The sequence below is a fragment of the Leopardus geoffroyi genome, chromosome B2 (assembly GCF_018350155.1).
Source record: "Leopardus geoffroyi isolate Oge1 chromosome B2, O.geoffroyi_Oge1_pat1.0, whole genome shotgun sequence".
In the NCBI taxonomy this organism is placed as follows: Eukaryota; Metazoa; Chordata; class Mammalia; order Carnivora; family Felidae; genus Leopardus; species Leopardus geoffroyi.
Window position 1 is genome coordinate 137,359,065 of NC_059332.1, and position 16,698 is coordinate 137,375,762.

The 16,698-nt window shown below is 40.7% G+C and overlaps 1 protein-coding gene across 22 annotated transcripts in view; it reads right to left on the reverse strand.

Moving 5' to 3' along the window:
• SYNE1 (spectrin repeat containing nuclear envelope protein 1) overlaps positions 1-16,698 on the reverse strand; it is a 482,603-nt gene that overhangs the window by 201,113 nt on the left and 264,792 nt on the right. For all 22 annotated transcript variants that reach the window (XR_006717653.1, XM_045500062.1, XM_045500061.1 and 19 more), the window contains 10 exons: positions 16,436-16,600; positions 12,652-12,969; positions 11,350-11,505; positions 11,024-11,194; positions 9,865-10,191; positions 8,456-8,608; positions 7,549-7,716; positions 5,443-5,619; positions 2,179-2,325; positions 475-600 (listed from right to left, as the gene is read on the reverse strand). Coding sequence is in view for 21 of the 22 variants with exons in the window: in XM_045500062.1 (XP_045356018.1) it covers positions 475-600; positions 2,179-2,325; positions 5,443-5,619; positions 7,549-7,716; positions 8,456-8,608; positions 9,865-10,191; positions 11,024-11,194; positions 11,350-11,505; positions 12,652-12,969; positions 16,436-16,600 (1,908 nt within the window). In the remaining variant the exon portion in view is untranslated. The remainder of the gene's footprint in view (positions 1-474; positions 601-2,178; positions 2,326-5,442; positions 5,620-7,548; positions 7,717-8,455; positions 8,609-9,864; positions 10,192-11,023; positions 11,195-11,349; positions 11,506-12,651; positions 12,970-16,435; positions 16,601-16,698) is intronic.

Consider the following 16,698-nt stretch of genomic DNA (forward strand, 5'->3'; position numbering starts at 1 on the left):
CATGAGCCCAGACACAGCTTCAGAATCCTTCTCAACACCACCCTCAGTCACCGTGGATGGATTAGAAGGGCCTGGACAGATGGCATGCTCTTTCCTATCCGTAATATAAAGCAAGGATCAGGGATCCTTTTCATATTTAGTATTATCTCAAGAAAAAGTTGGAAAAAAAGGAAAGAAAAACAAAAAGGAGTGGAAAAATCAGAAAAGAAGAGAGAATGGTAATTGAGAAAAGAGGAGCGGAAAGAAGTACTAATGACGAGTGGTTCAATGCAACTAAGTGTTCCAATTCAGTGGCATCGGTATCTTTGTGCTTACTTTCTGTGACTTAGTTGAAATTCAAATATCTACTTATTCTAATGGCTGTAGGATCCGATAGAAAGAATAACCCAAGGAAATATTTTCTTTGACTTCTAACATTGAAGCAAGAGAATATAATAAAACAGACCAATACAATGTGAATTTTAAACATTTTACCATTTGCTCTGTTTCTTGGATGTCTTTTGCTGTGGTTTTCACTGAAGAGCTTGACAAGTCACATGTGGAGCAGAGGAGATCTAAGTAAGTCCTTGCCTGTTCCTGCAAAGCTCTGTAGTGTTTGACCTGGAAACAACCCCAAACTTGTCAGAGTGAAAGAGAAACATGCCATGTTTACAGAGCAAATATTTGTACCATTTGTAGTATCTTGTTGACATTCCAAAAATAACCTTGCTATGCTCAATATTTTCACCCTTGTTATAAATGATGCATATTAGTGATTCTCAGGAAGGAATTCAAAACACACTGGCAGGGATCCATCTGCCCAGCGGCTGCTTCTCAACGTAATTATGGTCTGGGAAAGAGAACACACAAGAAACTTCTACCATCTTTCCAGATTCTCTGCTCACATTCTAGCTTGTTTTCCATTTCAGAGGAAGAATCAGTAGCCTACTCTAGCCTGCTTCTTCACATTCTAGAGACAGAAAGAAAAAGTCATCGTGCATTTGTAAGCTTCATTCCAGTTTAGTAAAAACGAAGATGGCTGGGCTTTTTTCCTCTGCATAAAATTCCTGCAGTGGTCTTCCCTTTCCATAGCCCTAAGGAAGGCCTCTCCGGGTGGATCTTTAATCTATACACAGAAACACAGAGAGATGTGTTTCTGTGAAGAGACTCAGAGTCTCTGCAAGCTCTATGTTAGACACTGTGTTTGCAGTACCCAAAACAAAACCCTTGTTTCCACGGAGCTTATGTTCTTATGAGAGAGACAGATAATACGTAAACAAATGAACATGCAATGCGATGTTTGGTAGTGATAAACACATGTAGCAGAGTAAAGGTAGGGAAGTAGGATGAAGAGGTGCTGTTCCTTTGGGGAGTGTACCTCCAAGAGCTCTCTGAGGAATGGAATTGGTTCAGGGAGGGAGCCAGTAATGCCCTGGGGAAAGAACATTGCAGGTGATGAATCCACAGCAAATGCAAAGCCCTGAGACTGGCGTGGAGTGACCCAGTAGGAGCAAAGGTCAAAGAGGTGGGGGTAGGGGGTGGGGGGGGGGGAGACCATGGAAGACCTCACAGGGGAGTGGACCCTACATCCTAATTTGTTGGATTTATGCCTCTACGCCTTTTCAACCTCAGAACTATTGACATTTGAAACCAAGTGAATCTCTGCTGTGGGGGATGCCCTGTTCAGCACAGGGCTCAGCAGTCTCCCTGGCGGGTCCCAACAGCATCCCCAACACTCCCCGTGGTGCCAACCAAAACTGTCTCCAGACATGGCCAAATATCCCGTGGGGGAAAAAAAAATCACCCCTCCTTTCTGTTTACAAATCATGTACATTGCAGTATGACACGTGAATTTCTTCAAAACCTTCAGAAGTAAATATACTTACAATCATCACTACATACGAGGACCCTGGGGCTCAGAAAAATTAAGTGACTTACCCATGGTTACCCTGCTGAGTAGTTATTAAAGTTGATGTCTCAGTTACACTGCCTGTGCTCTTTCTGTTCTACCAGGCTGACCGTCAGTATCGTGTCCATCTTCCCAGCTTAGAACGTGCACTCGACGACAGTGAAGCTCAGATTTTATTTATACTTTTATGCCCTCAGGAGTCAGCACAACTTGGTACATAGTAAATACTTAACACAATTTCACTGAATGAGTGAATCACAGTCTGACATAAACTTTCAGGACTCTACTACCTGCTTCGCGGCTTCCGCTCTGCTCAGAGGTGGGTGCTGGGTTGGCTTTAAATCTGGTTGGACTGCAGACAGCCAGGCCTGGCATTGCTGTAGAGTGTCTTGTCGGCTAACATGCTTCTGAAGTTCATGTTCCAAACTCTGGTACACCTGAGACGAAACAATCATGGGACGGTGATTAGGATGTTCAGGAAATCTCTGTTGATCTCTACAAAGATCACCGGACTCAAATGAAAGACACCGACAGGACCATTTACATGGATTTTATCCACAGGACTCCCCAGTACCATATACACATCTAAGGAGTCTGCTTATGTTCCAAAATATGGCAAAGCTCAATGGCCATCTTTATTATTTATTTATTTATTTATTTATTTATTTTTATTAATAATTTTTTTTCAACGTTTATCCATTTTTGAGACCGAGAGAGACAGAGCATGAACGGGGGAGGGTCAGAGAGAGGGAGACACAGAATCCGAAACAGGCTCCAGGCTCTGAGCTGTCAGCACAGAGCCCGACGCGGGGCTCAAACTCACGGACCGCGAGATCGTGACCTGAGCCGAAGTCGGCCGCCCAACCGACCGAGCCACCCAGGCGCCCCACAATGGCCATCTTTAATTTATCACTTCTCAACCTGCATGTTATAATATCTTGAGTAGAGGAAGAGAATGTGGGCAGGGCTAATGTAACAGTAGAAATGGGTAGAATACGTGAAACCTTTGAAGTCAATTGTCAAACATAAATCAGAGCTTTTGCAGTCCCTCCCACCACCGCCATCGAATAAATACTGTATGTTTTGTTTAAGCTAGAAACTAAACATAAAAATAAAACACCACATCATGAAAAGGCAACCAGTATTTCTCTAACTCAAATACTTCTGCTTTAAGAATATGGTCAAATTGGAACTAAACTGTAACATAGGGAATGGGAAAGTTGGATGCCGTCATTTCATTTTAGAAGTTGTATTCCAGGACAACAATAATCCATAGTAATCCAAACATCTTCTAGTATGTCTATTCAATTCATTAATCCTCAACCAGCCAACCAATTTCCATTTTATCCATAATGACATGCTAAGAAACTATTATGTGTCTCCTTGGAATCAAGGTGAAATATACCTATAATGTTTTTCTGAACAAACTATTCTATTAAAAGCAAAGAAGAAAGAAAAGAAAAAAGAAGGAAATTAAGTTAGCATGGCTTTTCTTCTTTTAACACAAGAGAAACTATGAATTCTGCTTTTCTCTGTCATCTGTTAAATTCACCATTTTCATCTGATATTGGAACTGTCTCTTATTTATTCTTATTCTAGCAGAACTAAAAAGAGATAAGGTGTTTAGTTTTCTTTATCATTTTACACACATTCATTATAAGGTTCTGATTATGTTCTTAGAATTTCATCAGTTTTTAAAAATTTATTTTAAAATTATGTGTTTGTCTTTGAAAATTTACCAGTTTTTTTTCAATTAAACAATATCCTTAATGTGTAGAAAACGCGTGCTACAAAATCAGTGTTCAAAAAAAATCTCTATTGAAGGATTAAGTAAATCTAACAAATAATTGCAGATGATGACATAGAGGGAAAAAGAGAGTGAAATGAAGTAAAACAGCATGGAACTTTCTGGTGTGCAGGGGAGAGGGCCAGAGGGAGAGAGAGACAGAGAGAGACAGAGAGAGAGAGGGAGAGAATTCTAAGCAGACTCCTGAGGCTCAGCACAGAGCCTGACGCGAGCTTAATCTCATGACCCTGAGGTCATGACCTGAGTCAAAATCAAGAGTTGGATGCTTAACCAACTGAGTCCTAGCCACTCCTTTCTTAATTTTTTGAATGTGAATTTTTCAAGTCCAGTGAGTCAGCTAATGTCACCTAGCATCTTTTTTTAATCATGATGAAGACAGAGCATTCTTCCCATGTCACGTGTACACCTCCAGTTTTTACTGGCTAGCCCACTAACAAAAATAATGGACGTTTTGCCATGCCACTTAAAAATTCTGAAATGATAAAAAGCAATTCATTGATTTTAACTAATTTTTGTTAGAAGAGTGATTCTTATCCATCTTAGACTATTTCTATAACATTAAGAATTCCATTAAAAACACCCATTAAGGGGCGCCTGGGTGGCTCAGTCAGTTAAGCGTCCGACTTTGGCTCAGGTCATGATCTCACGGTCCGTGGGTTCAAGCCCCACGTCGGGCTCGTGCTGACCACTCAGAGCCTGGAGCCTGTTTCGGATTCTGTGTCTCCCTTTCTCTCTGACCCTCCCCCGTTCATGCTCTGTCTCTCTTTGTCTCAAAAATAAATAAACGTTAAAAAAAATTAAAAAAAAAAAAAGAACACCCATTAAGTTATGTCTCAAATTTGATACTAACTCCTTTATCCAATTTCTTTTTTTTAAGTTTATTTATTTATTTTTGTGAGAGAGAGAGCAGGGAAGAGACAGAGACAGAGGGAGAGAGAATGAGTGGGGAAGGGGCAGAGAGAGAGGGAGAAAGAGAATCCCAAGCAGGCTCCATGCTCAGTGAGGATCCCAATGTGGGGCTTGATCCCACAACCATGAGACCATGACCTGAGCCAACGTCGAGTCAAATGCTTAACGGACTTAGCCACACAGGCACCCCTATCCAATTTCTTTCTTTTTTTTAATGTTTATTTTTGAGAGACAGTGTGAGTGAGTGAGGGGCAGAGAGAGAGGGGGGGAGACACAGAATCCAAAACAGGCTCCAGGCTCTCAGCTGTCAGCACAGAGCCCGACACGGGGCTCGAACTCACGAACTGTGAGATCATGACCTGAGCCAAAGTTGGACGCTTAACCGACTGAGCCACCCAGGCCCCCCTCCCCTATCCAAGTTCTAGATGATTTCATAGAAATGTTGAATTGGAGTAGAACCTAGGTGGCATAGAGTTAAACAGAAAACAATTATTGTGAAAAGTACAGAATAAACTTACTTTGGTGTTAGAGAATAAATGGCAAATTATAAGTATTGATAGTGTGCAAATCAAAAGAAAACAAAATTTTTAAAAATTTTCACAATCAATCTATGAAATAAAGGGATCGGGAAAACTGAGTATCTTCACATCGATCAAATGTGTGATACGTGATTGTGTGTCCACACAGAGGCTATGAAACCTATCGTCCTATTTCCTATCTGGAAATGCAACAAAGTTATCCTGAAGACTGAAGATCAACGTTATTTTTGAAAAGCTCTAGATTATACAGACTTCCTCTTTAGTTCATTGTCATTCTAGAATATTCTAGGGGTACTCACCCTCTGGGCTGTACTGCAGACAGCTGAGTAACTGTCCTTAGTGCCCTGCAGGTGAGCGTACACATTTTGTTTTAGTTTTGCTTGAAGGTGGTCTGCACACTGGCTGATCAAATTGTCACCTTTACTTTTAAGGTTGTTCAAACGGTCTTCAAAACCTGCAATTTCTTCCATCATTGCCTGCAAAAATGGAAAAAAATACAGAGTTCTCATAATTTCACCTTTTTTTTTACCTTAGTTTTTAAATAACCAATTTATCAAAAAAGTTTAAAAGCAATCATTTCACTGTTTAACGATGTTTTTGAAAGACTTGCATTTTGCCTTGGTGACCAGATTCACAAACAAACCAACCAACTGAAAATCTGTTTTTAACGATACTCTCATGGGGAGAGGTAATGAGTTTAATAGATTAAGTTATACAGGGATGATGCAGTAACCGTTAAGACGAGAGTGAATTCATGGATGACCTCAGTTATACAGTTACAGAGATATCTGTTCCATGGTATTATTATCAGCAAAATGCGTGTCCATACATTTTGCAGCTCTATAAATTATAACTCTGGTATAATTTACATCTAAAATAAACCAATTACTACTTAATCTAATTTACTAATATCTAATTACTAATATAATATCTACGATATAATAATTGACTACCTTATTAGTAATTTATCGTTATATAATACCTAACTTACATTACATAGTATTTATACTAATAAAAATAATACTTACCATGCACCATTTATTAAGTACCTGGTATAGTCTAGGAACTGTATATATCCCTAATGAGTGTATATTATCATCATCATTTTACAGCTAAGGAGATTGAAGCACAGAGAGGTTATATAACATGCTCCAAGTCATAGAATCAGTAAATGGCAGGGCCCCAGGCTCTGGACCCCACTCTGCCTGACTCCAGCTTGTACACACCCCCATCCCCATATGTGGTCTCCGGTGAGCATTCTCACAGATCACTTACAGAGGGGGAAACAACTTTTTCAAATCAGGTTTTAGTTTCCTTACGGCGATACAATACTAGCGCCAAGTGGCACCTTCCGACACCAGGTTTCCTGGGTTGACACGTCGATATACTTAAGAGAAACTCTAATGGGACCTCAGCAGCCCACAGTACCATGTTCTGAACTGGTGCTGGGTTGATGGTTATCGCATACACACCATATCGAAAAGAACCGTTTGTCTTGGAGTTGTTATAGAACCACTGCACCATGAGGTTATTGAGGGCATTTCTTCGGTGCCTAGTAGAATATATTGTGTACTTGTTTTTCTATTCTTATTTGCTACATAAAATTTCCTCCTCAATATAAGGCACCCTGCAGCCTGAAGAGGTTAACTGGCTTTCTTAAGACACACTAGATATTGAGCACATCGTGACTAAAATTCAGTTTCCCATTAAGGTCACCAAAGTTGCTCCATAAAATTGTGACTGCATGACATCTGTCATCTGGCACATATAATTACTACCAATACATAATAATAAAGATCAGAACAGTGCATATCAGTAACCGTGCTTTGTGGTTTACAAAATGCTTTCGTGTACATCATCTCCTGTAACGACCATGACACCCCAACAGCTCCGTGATGGGGCTGGTATCTTTATTGCCCTTTAGAGAACAACAAAAGGAGGAGTCTCAGAGAGGTTAAGTTCCCCTGGCTAGGAAGAACAGAGTCTGGCCAGGATCCAGACACCTTATGATTACTATTCCTGTACCCTATCTTTGGCCACACTTTTCTAAAATAAAGCTAATATCTTCCTTTGATGAATTACTTTAGAAAGATTAAATTCTTCGGGGGGCTGGGGGGAAACTATTAGCTGGGAAAAACACCACGATGTGTCTAGAAGTTGAAAGCCAGGATTGAACTGTTGTCGCTTCACTTAAATATTGAATTCCACTGTTCTCAGTTATCAGATATTCTTGAAACTCAGACCTGATTCTTTAAGTACAGTTGTTATGATCCAGAGATGTGTGCTCATGCTCTCTCTCTCTCTCTCTCTTTCTCACACACACACACACACACACACACACACACACACAAGAGCACAGCTGTTAAGCCACCCTGCATTCTTCAGCGCTTTAGAGACAGGCGTACCTTGTGGTGAGCCAGTTGCTGGGTAATTGTCTCTAGACTGCTTGTCTCCATGAGGTCAGGTGCCACCAGTCTGCCTGACATCTGCAGCAGCCACTTTTCTACTTCTTGGAGCTCACTGTTATAATCTTCATGGTCTTTGACTTTCGTCTCAAGACTGCAGACGTGTTCCTGTAAAGCCAGGCACACATTAGAGATGAACTTCAAGGCAAAAATCTACTCATGACTGCCTTATATTTTTTACAACCCAGTGCAACTCATACGGTAAGTACAGTTACATATTTCAAAAAATTACTAGGAGCAGAAAAAACACAAAGAATCATCATACAACTTAAAATCCCTATCTGAGGGGCACCTGAGTGTCCGAGTCAGTTGAGTGTCTGATTCTTGATTTTGGCTCAGGTCATGATCTACGGTTTCTGGGATCAAGCCCTGAGTCGGGCTCTGAGCTGACAGGGCGGAGCCTGCTTGGGATTCTCTCTTTCTCTCTCTTTCTGCCCCTACTCACACCCAAAATAAATAAATGAACTTTAAAAATAAATAAAATAAATCCCTATCTGGATAAAAGGAAAAAGCCTGACTCATACGAGCCCTTAATATTCTGAGAAATAAAGTCAAAACTCCTTTTTGGCAAATAAGCACATTTTTACTTATTTTAAAAAAGTTTTTAAAATATTTATTTTTGAGAGACAGAGAGAGAGGGAGAGCACGAGCAGGAGAGGGGCAGAGAGAGAAGGAGAGACAGAATCCAAAGCAGGCTCCAGGTTCCCAGCTGTCAGCACAGAGCCTGACGTGGGGCTCAAACTCACGAACCGCGAAATCATGACCCGAGCTGAAGTTGGACGCTTAACCGACTGAGCCACCCAGGTGCCCCAGTCACATTTTCATTGAATTTCTGGTTTCACCTTACCTTTCCCGCACCACAGAGGTCCTGGTAATCACTTTGAAGTTTATCCATTTTGTCCTTTAAAGTGACATCCTGCACCAACTCCAAGAGAGCTTCACCTTTCTCTCTCACTGATTTTATTGATGGTTCATGGGACAGCACCATTTGTTGAAGTGACTTGAATGACAAAGAAAAAAAAAAAAAGCCAGCTCATCTATGTGATCAAAGTAAATATATACATATGTCTGTGCCGTGTGTGAGACTATCTACCTCAAATAAAGATCTCATAGATATTTTTATAAATCAATAAGTGTGAAACACTAGAGAATAATCTTTATGATTAATAAAGTTTTAAAATACAGAATAAAAGTAACACATCACATAGCCATTCACATGTGGAGAGGGATGTATGGAAAAGACGTACCCTTGGCTAAATTTAACATAGTTCATATTTCTGTTTTCCACCTCATTTCTTCCACTGGAGGAAAAAAAAAACTCAATACAAAAGGCAGCGAGGTGTTATCATTTGACTTTGAATTCATGCAATTAATTGCAGCTCGAGCTAGATGTGAAGTTAGAGGGACGGATTCCAGCAACTACATTGCTATAACAGGCTAAACGTGCTATTTAAATATATCAAGAACTCAGTGAGGGGGAGGGAGGAAAACCGGTTGTGATGCTTAGGTGGCATTTTCAAAGGCACACTGCTACCCTTGGCAGAAAAACCCAGGACGGGAATAGACATATGGCTGGAGGATGAAATGCTTCGGAAAGGAAAAGCTGTGAGGCAAGCCACCACACTGTAACTCTTAAAAACTGTTGCCAAATAATTTGGGTCAAATGTATTCCACACATATTATTCTACATATAAGCCTCAATGAACTGTTTCAACATCTGAGCAGGTGAAATACCTATATCTATCTATATGTCATGTAGAGCTGTATCCATATCACCACTTATTCTTTCAAAAATTAATTTCTAAAATGTGAAGCTATAGGTGGTTAATTAGAATTTATTTTCTTACAAATGTGGTATCTCATTCTCAATTTACCACAGATCAGCTTATAGGCATTGGGTACCACAACATGAAGGAAAGACTCCATACAAAAGAGGTAATATTCATACGTACGAGATGCTGATGCTAGGAAGATTTATCTCGGGTACCCATATTCCTGAATCAGACTATCAGAAAAGATCGCCATTTACTGATACAATCTGAGTATCAAGCAGGTATGATTCCTGAATGGAGGACTAAGCCTGATGTAGCACATCGAGCCAAATAAATCTACATCACTTGCGGCCAGTAGAACAGACATGTTAAGGACATTTTCCAGCACCCACGAAGGGTGACACACACCAGGAATCATGTTCCTCCACCCAGTCCTACAGGCGTGACCTCCCTGAGCGTTTGTCAATGAGGAACGACATCCTACCTTATATTTAGATAGCTGAGCTTTTTTCTCATATAATTCCATTTTGGGTTCTTCGGGAGTGTGTAGAATTTCTTGGTATTCTGATATCCACTGAGTTAGTGCTTTGTATTTATCCGAGAACTCCTTTGCTAACAGAAGGCCTTTTTCCAGAGTCATGTGCTCTTTCCGGACGGTGCTGGTCAGTTCCTTCAACTGCTCCACACGCTCATGGATGTCTTTCCTTAACATCTCTGCCTCACCATCCTCCAAGTATTTAAGAGCCCTCTCTCCTTTCTCTCGGGCTGATTTCAGCAAACTGTGGCCTTTGTCCATGTCTTTTAGCAAACCCTGAGGAAGAGAGGGAGCAGGAAGCAAATAGAGAGTTAGTATTATTTCTTTCCTTTTAAAGAAAAGGCTTTCAAGTTCCATTCTTGAGTTTCCCCTCAAAATAGTGTGTTGAAGTTTTGTAACCCGATGTGACCTGCCAGGAACCAGAGTCCTCTTTTCCTTACTTCAATATAGGTTTTAACAAGTATTGAACAGGGGCGCCTGGGTGGCGCAGTTGGTTAAGCGTCCGACTTCAGCCAGGTCACAATCTCGCGGTCCGTGAGTTCGAGCCCCGCGTCAGGCTCTGGGCTGATGGCTCAGAGCCTGGAGCCTGTCTCCAATTCTGTGTCTCCCTCTCTCTCTGCCCCTCCCCCGTTCATGCTCTGTCTCTCTCTGTCCCCAAAATAAATAAAAACGTTGAAAAAAAAAAACAAGTATTGAACAATATATTATTTCCAAATCAGAGACTTAAAGCAACAACAACAAAAACAAAACCCTGATCTTCTTCTCATCCTCAGTAGTATTCCTAAAGATCTGAGTAAAAACTCTTTCGTTAATACGTGGTGCCATGAATTTGAGATAATTTTTTTTTAATTAAGCGTCAAACTGGAATTCAGACCTGAGCAACAAAGTCTGAGTCATTCAGGTGAAATCACATCACAAATCAACGAAAGCCAACTTTTGGCCTTACAGAGATTACAACATAATATCTGGAGGGAAGCGTGAGCCACAGACCATCACTCCTCCTGGGGAACAGGATGAGCACACATGCTCCCAATACCTGTGCGGGGGAAAGGGCCAACAGGGTGCAAGAACCGAGGTTGGGAGACAAGTCCAATGTATGCCCGCCTACCTCCAACGTCTTCATTTTTTTCCCCATCGTCGCTTTATCTACTCTGTCAATTTTGGTGGCCACGTTCTTGAAGTTTTTATGAGTAGAGCTGTACCAATCAGAATAGGAACTTAGGGATAATTCTGATTCCTCCAAACTCTGGATCTCTTCCTCCAGGAATTGTATCTGTTCCTTTAAAAGGAAAAACAGAATTGGACAGGAAATTAGAGACCTGTACCAGGGCCTTTCTTGATAAATGTGTGTCTTCACCAGAAGTTGAAGGAAGGGAGAACATTTCTGCTTGTGAAACGTGCTGGCCGGTCGTGAGCAGCTGGTGTTGCACTCACCAGCACTTGGAGAAGAAGGGCCTGGTATCTGGAAGTGAGCTGGGTGGCCTGACAGCCCATGCTGCTGCTCACATGGTTCTCGTCCAGCATCTCCTGAGCTCTGGCGCCCACATCCTCAACTTCATCTTTGTACGCGATGACTTCCTCGTGCCACTTCTGAAACGATGTAAATGTTGCAGGAACCGGGTCAATCTTAGGCATTAGGGTGTAAGACCAATGTATGTATCTTCATAATAGGAAATGATGTCAGTGTATGTTCAGAATATATTTATTCTGCGACACAACTTTGAAAATATACTATATGTCCCTTATGAAAAATGATATAAAAACTATACCCTTCTTATTTGGGCACTTTTCTGTATATATTACACTTCAGTATAAGAAAAAAATATATAAAATCATCATTAATCTATAAAATGATTTTAGTGTATGTTTAGAATATATTTACTCTGAGATATAATTTTGAAAATGTGTCATATATAACCTTCATGAAAAATTGTATTATAATAACACGATAAAAACCACACCCTTTATGAGTTTGAATACTTTATGTATTAGACTGGCTCGAAACTTTTTTTTAAAAAAGACAGAGTCACATATATTTTTATGTCTTCTGTTGTACTCAGATAAATTTTAAACTGGATGAATAACGATAAGAAATTCCAAAGGCCTAAGTATTATTTTGATCATGCCTACTGAATTTGCATAAAAGTTAGAATAAAACTAATTATCAAGTATTATTTCAATGCACTACATTAGAGCAATTTCAAATCATAGCCATAAACTTAAATGATTCATTTCATAAATCATTCATATATCTTGACGAAGCAAGGTAATAGGGTATGGGAAGAAAATACAAACTATTTCATTAAATTATTTTTTTTTTAATTTTTTTTTTAACGTTTTATTTATTTTTGAGACAGAGAGAGACAGAGCATGAACGAGGGAGGGGCAGAGAGAGAGGGAGACACAGAATCAGAAACAGGCTCCAGGCTCTGAGCCATCAGCCCAGAGCCCGACATGGGGCTCGAACTCACGGACCGCGAGATCGTGACCTGAGCTGAAGTCGGCCGCTTAACCAACTGAGCCACCCAGGCGCCCCAAATTATATTTTATTAAAGACTAATTAGGATTCTATTGAGTATTTGCTGTTAGAAAAATGTTCCATAAAGTAATCCATTTTTGTAAGCAGAAAGAGATTTTACAAAATTTAAGGACAAAAGTTACTGAATATTTTAAAGAAACACACTATGCAAGGTCATTGTTACTTTGACAAAGACCAAGAACTGATAGACTTTGTACCTTCATCTGATGTAACTGTATCTCCTTGGCTGCCCGGTTAGACTGACGTCCAGTCCGGAGACTCACTTTGTCCTCCAGTGTTTTGAGCCACTCATCTACCTGCTGATACTTTTGTTCCATCAGCCTCAGTTTGTTGACCACATTGTTGAACTGAGTCCGGGTCTCAGACAGTCTCTGCTGGTAAGCCTGCCAGTCCTGCCGGAGGGATTCTAAAGCCCGGTCTTCTGTCTGAGGGATGCCGGATGGGATCACTTCCTCCCTGGTGTGTAGCACCGAATTCAACAGCACCTGCCCCTCGGCGCAGTGCACCTGTAGCTCCTGTGGGGGAAACGTGTGGCTGTCACACCTCATTCGTATTTTACACCTGCACAAGTTATCATGTCTCACCCAAGTCAACTGTGCCAGCTTGAACTTCACATTAGAAAATCATTATTTTATTCTCGATCTTATAAGAAATGTGTACCTAACACTGAACATCATTTCTCAAGTCAGAAGACTCAGAAGTATTTCCAGTAAAATAATCCTAATGCACAAATACACAAATTTACACACACATATACTCCAACATTTGTCTTCACCGTCTTAGAAAGTTTCTGAAATTTGGCTTTTCAGCTTTCAGGCAAACATACCTGTGATTAAAGGGGTTTTATTTAAAAGAATAACCAAATCTTCTTATGGCTCATAAACTACAAAAAGGGCTAAGGCTTCTTGCTTTGACATTAATGGGGTAAGTCTATACTGTGGCTGAGAAAGGAACCATGGACCCTTTGTTTTGCTAGGAGAGATCCTTTGCCAGAGCTGTTCTAGGGAACGTGATGGTCAAGAGAAGTTGGATCTGGAGAGTACAGGGCATACAAACCTGGGAGGCCAATCTTCATAACTGCCCCGTAGCTGCTCGCAGGTACAAAATACCTTTTCTTCCACCAGAGCATAAGCCCCAAAGATTTACCCTACAAATATGGTATGAACCAAGCCTTAAAGAGCAAACACTACTTTTTATAGAAAGAAAAACTCATCTCCTTAAGGAGGTTGGCAAAAGAATGTTATATACTTGTATTTCTAATGTATAAGGAATCTATACTGTTACTTGATCTGATCATCTAAAATTGAAAGGAACCCAGTGAAATCTCATTAAGAATGTTAGAAGTACCAACATTTTTAGTTAAAATACATAGTATTTTTTAAATCTTCAATATAAGTTCAAGCCATTTGAAATTGCGCTGACCATCTTTTTAATCTACAAAGATTGCCATGTCATATGGTTCAAACAAATGGATACTTTTTTTCTTAGCTATGATGCCACTCTAAGAATGTTGTATAAGTGGAAAAGAACAAGATATATGGTAAAATACTAATCAAAATGTCCACCAACAGAAATTTTATTCCAAAATTCATAGTTTTTTAAAAAACTTACTTTGTATAATACTTTCTCTTAATTGAGGATTGGCAAACTTTTTTTTTTTTTTTATAAAGAACACAATAGTAAACATTTAGGCTTTGCAGGCCATAAGTCTCTGCTGTAACTACTTACCTCTGCCACTGCAGCACAAAAGTATCCATAAATGACACATAAGTGAATGGGTAAGGCTATGTTCCAATAAAACTTTATTTAAAATGTAAGTATCACGACCATAGGTTGTAGCTTACTGGTCCTTGCCCTAAATTTATTAATCTTCCCACTGTATCACTTTTTCCATATTTTATAACAGTTTTCTTTATCATACGAATCATCACTATGTTGGGTAAATTCTTATATATCCCATGTTTCAAGTATTTATTCTGAAGGAAAAATACGGTTCAATATTTTACAAATCCATATGTGCGATGACCCATATGAAGCCTTCAGTTTATAGAAAATAACTTGTAAATGTGGCCCAGACAGCTGGCCACACCACCATGCATACTGTAGGACCTCAGGACGCTGAGGAAGTTCTGCCATGCAGATGAAATATCCCGGTTCTCCATCAGCTATTTCCACCACGAACATCTCTTCTCCTTTTTAAGATTTGTGGCAACTCGAAATAAGACAACGTAAAAACCAACATGTGGAGAGATAAGAGGTACCGAGTTCAGGCCGCGCTACCACTGACTGAAGTGAAACATTTTCCTCCAAACAGAACAAGAGAAACATCTGCTGGTGACAAGTGACTTATTTGTCCCAGGTCCCAAAGAGAAGGCTAGAGAGCTTGGTGTGTGCTTGCCAAGAATTTGAAGTGAAGTGCTGAGAGGGGTCATTTAGCGAAAACAAAGCCAACCCTACTAGAGGAAATAACAACGGCTACACGTGGCAGACCAGAGTACTTATTATTTTGAAAGAGAATCGATTAGATCCTTAAATAAGCTAATGAAATTAGGACCCTTTTAACGTCTCCCTCATAGGTATTTCATGAATGGAGCATCATTTAAATGAGTTTTGCTCCCATCTCATTTAACCCTTCCTTCGGACAGCTCTGTGGAGGACCCTGAATGGGAGAGGTTCTCTCTTGCCCCAAGTCATCCAGTGTGAGGTCCCACACCAAGGATTAGAGTCCAAACTTTCTTTTTTTTTTAATTTTTTTTTTTAATGTTTTATTCATTTTTGAGACAGAGAGAGACAGAGCATGAACGGGGGAGGGGCAGAGAGAGAGGGAGACAGAATCGGAAACAGGCTCCAGGCTCTGAGCCATCAGCCCAGAGCCCGACGCGGGGCTCGAACTCACGGACAGCGAGATCGTGACCTGGCTGAAGTCGGACGCTTAACCGACTGCGCCACCCAGGCGCCCCTAGAGTCCAAACTTTCTAATCTCAGACTTGTGCTCCTGCCATTATACACTCCCCAGGACTTGAGTGAAATAGCCAGAAATTTTACATGCCAGTGATAACCTCCGAGACCCTGTTGCTTTCCCTTTGTGCAAGCTATAGGTACCTCTTGCCCAATCTGGAACCGGTTCTAATCAGGGCTGATACTATGTCAATAAATTCCGACACACAGCTGGTGCCACATGCATTTGTCTCACCGGCCTTTCTCCATTCTCTACTCTGTGTGCCTCGTGGTCCCTTCTAGGGCTACCTCCTAACCCCTCCCTATCTCTCTAGGTAAGATTGCGGGGCTCTCTTTGATGTTCCTATAAGATCCCTTGAACCAGTCTATTCTTTATGACATTGTTCATTTTTCATTTCATGATTCATTATTTCTCACTAAAGTGCAAGTTCCTTGAGGGCAGGAATCACATTTTAATCATCTTTATGTGCAGTAGCTAGGAAAGCATCTGCACAGCATTAGGTATTCAATAGATGCTGACCGAGTAAATAAGTAAATGAGTTAGGGCCACTTTCCCCACTAGGTCTTTCCTCTCGCCCTGCATTGCAGCCTGCCTGCCTGAGCTAATTCTCCCTCAGCAGTGTGGGAGCTTTCGGCTGAAACTAGATGGTGCCATCAGTTTGACTTTGAGGAATGTCACGTTCTACCGACTCCTGCTGCTAGGCTCCAGTTACAATTCATCCATTAGGGAGCAACAGGCAGGTGGGCCAGTCAACACCATCAACTAGACCATTAGCCATTGCTGACAGCGGCCACCTTAGTAGCTGACCAGATTCCTCAAGTCCCAGTCCTGCTCTGTCTAAATTGTCCACCTGAGGATCTCAAATAGCATATACGACTGAGATCCCAGAATGCTGTAACTCAGGATCTCCCTTAATGGCTATCAGCTCTTCACAGGATTCAAGGTCCTATTAACTTCCCATTGCTTAAAATAATAATTCCATATTCAGGATGAAAATTCCTGTAAGATGAAGTAGACTTTACCTGAAGATCCCGCAATGTTGTCTCATGAGTGTGAGCATCACCTTCAAGAACTGAATACCGGTCAAGCTTTTCTTGTTCTTGCCCCAGCCAAACTTCAAATGCCTTTAGGTCTCTCTGATACTCTTGGTGCAGGCGAACTAGTTTTTCCGACTTGGTTACTGCTTCCTGTGATAAGCATTTAAGATGGTTAAGATAGGAATACATTACCACATGCAGTGTTGACGTAGTATAAGAATTCACTTTTGGAATTTCAGGAAGACATG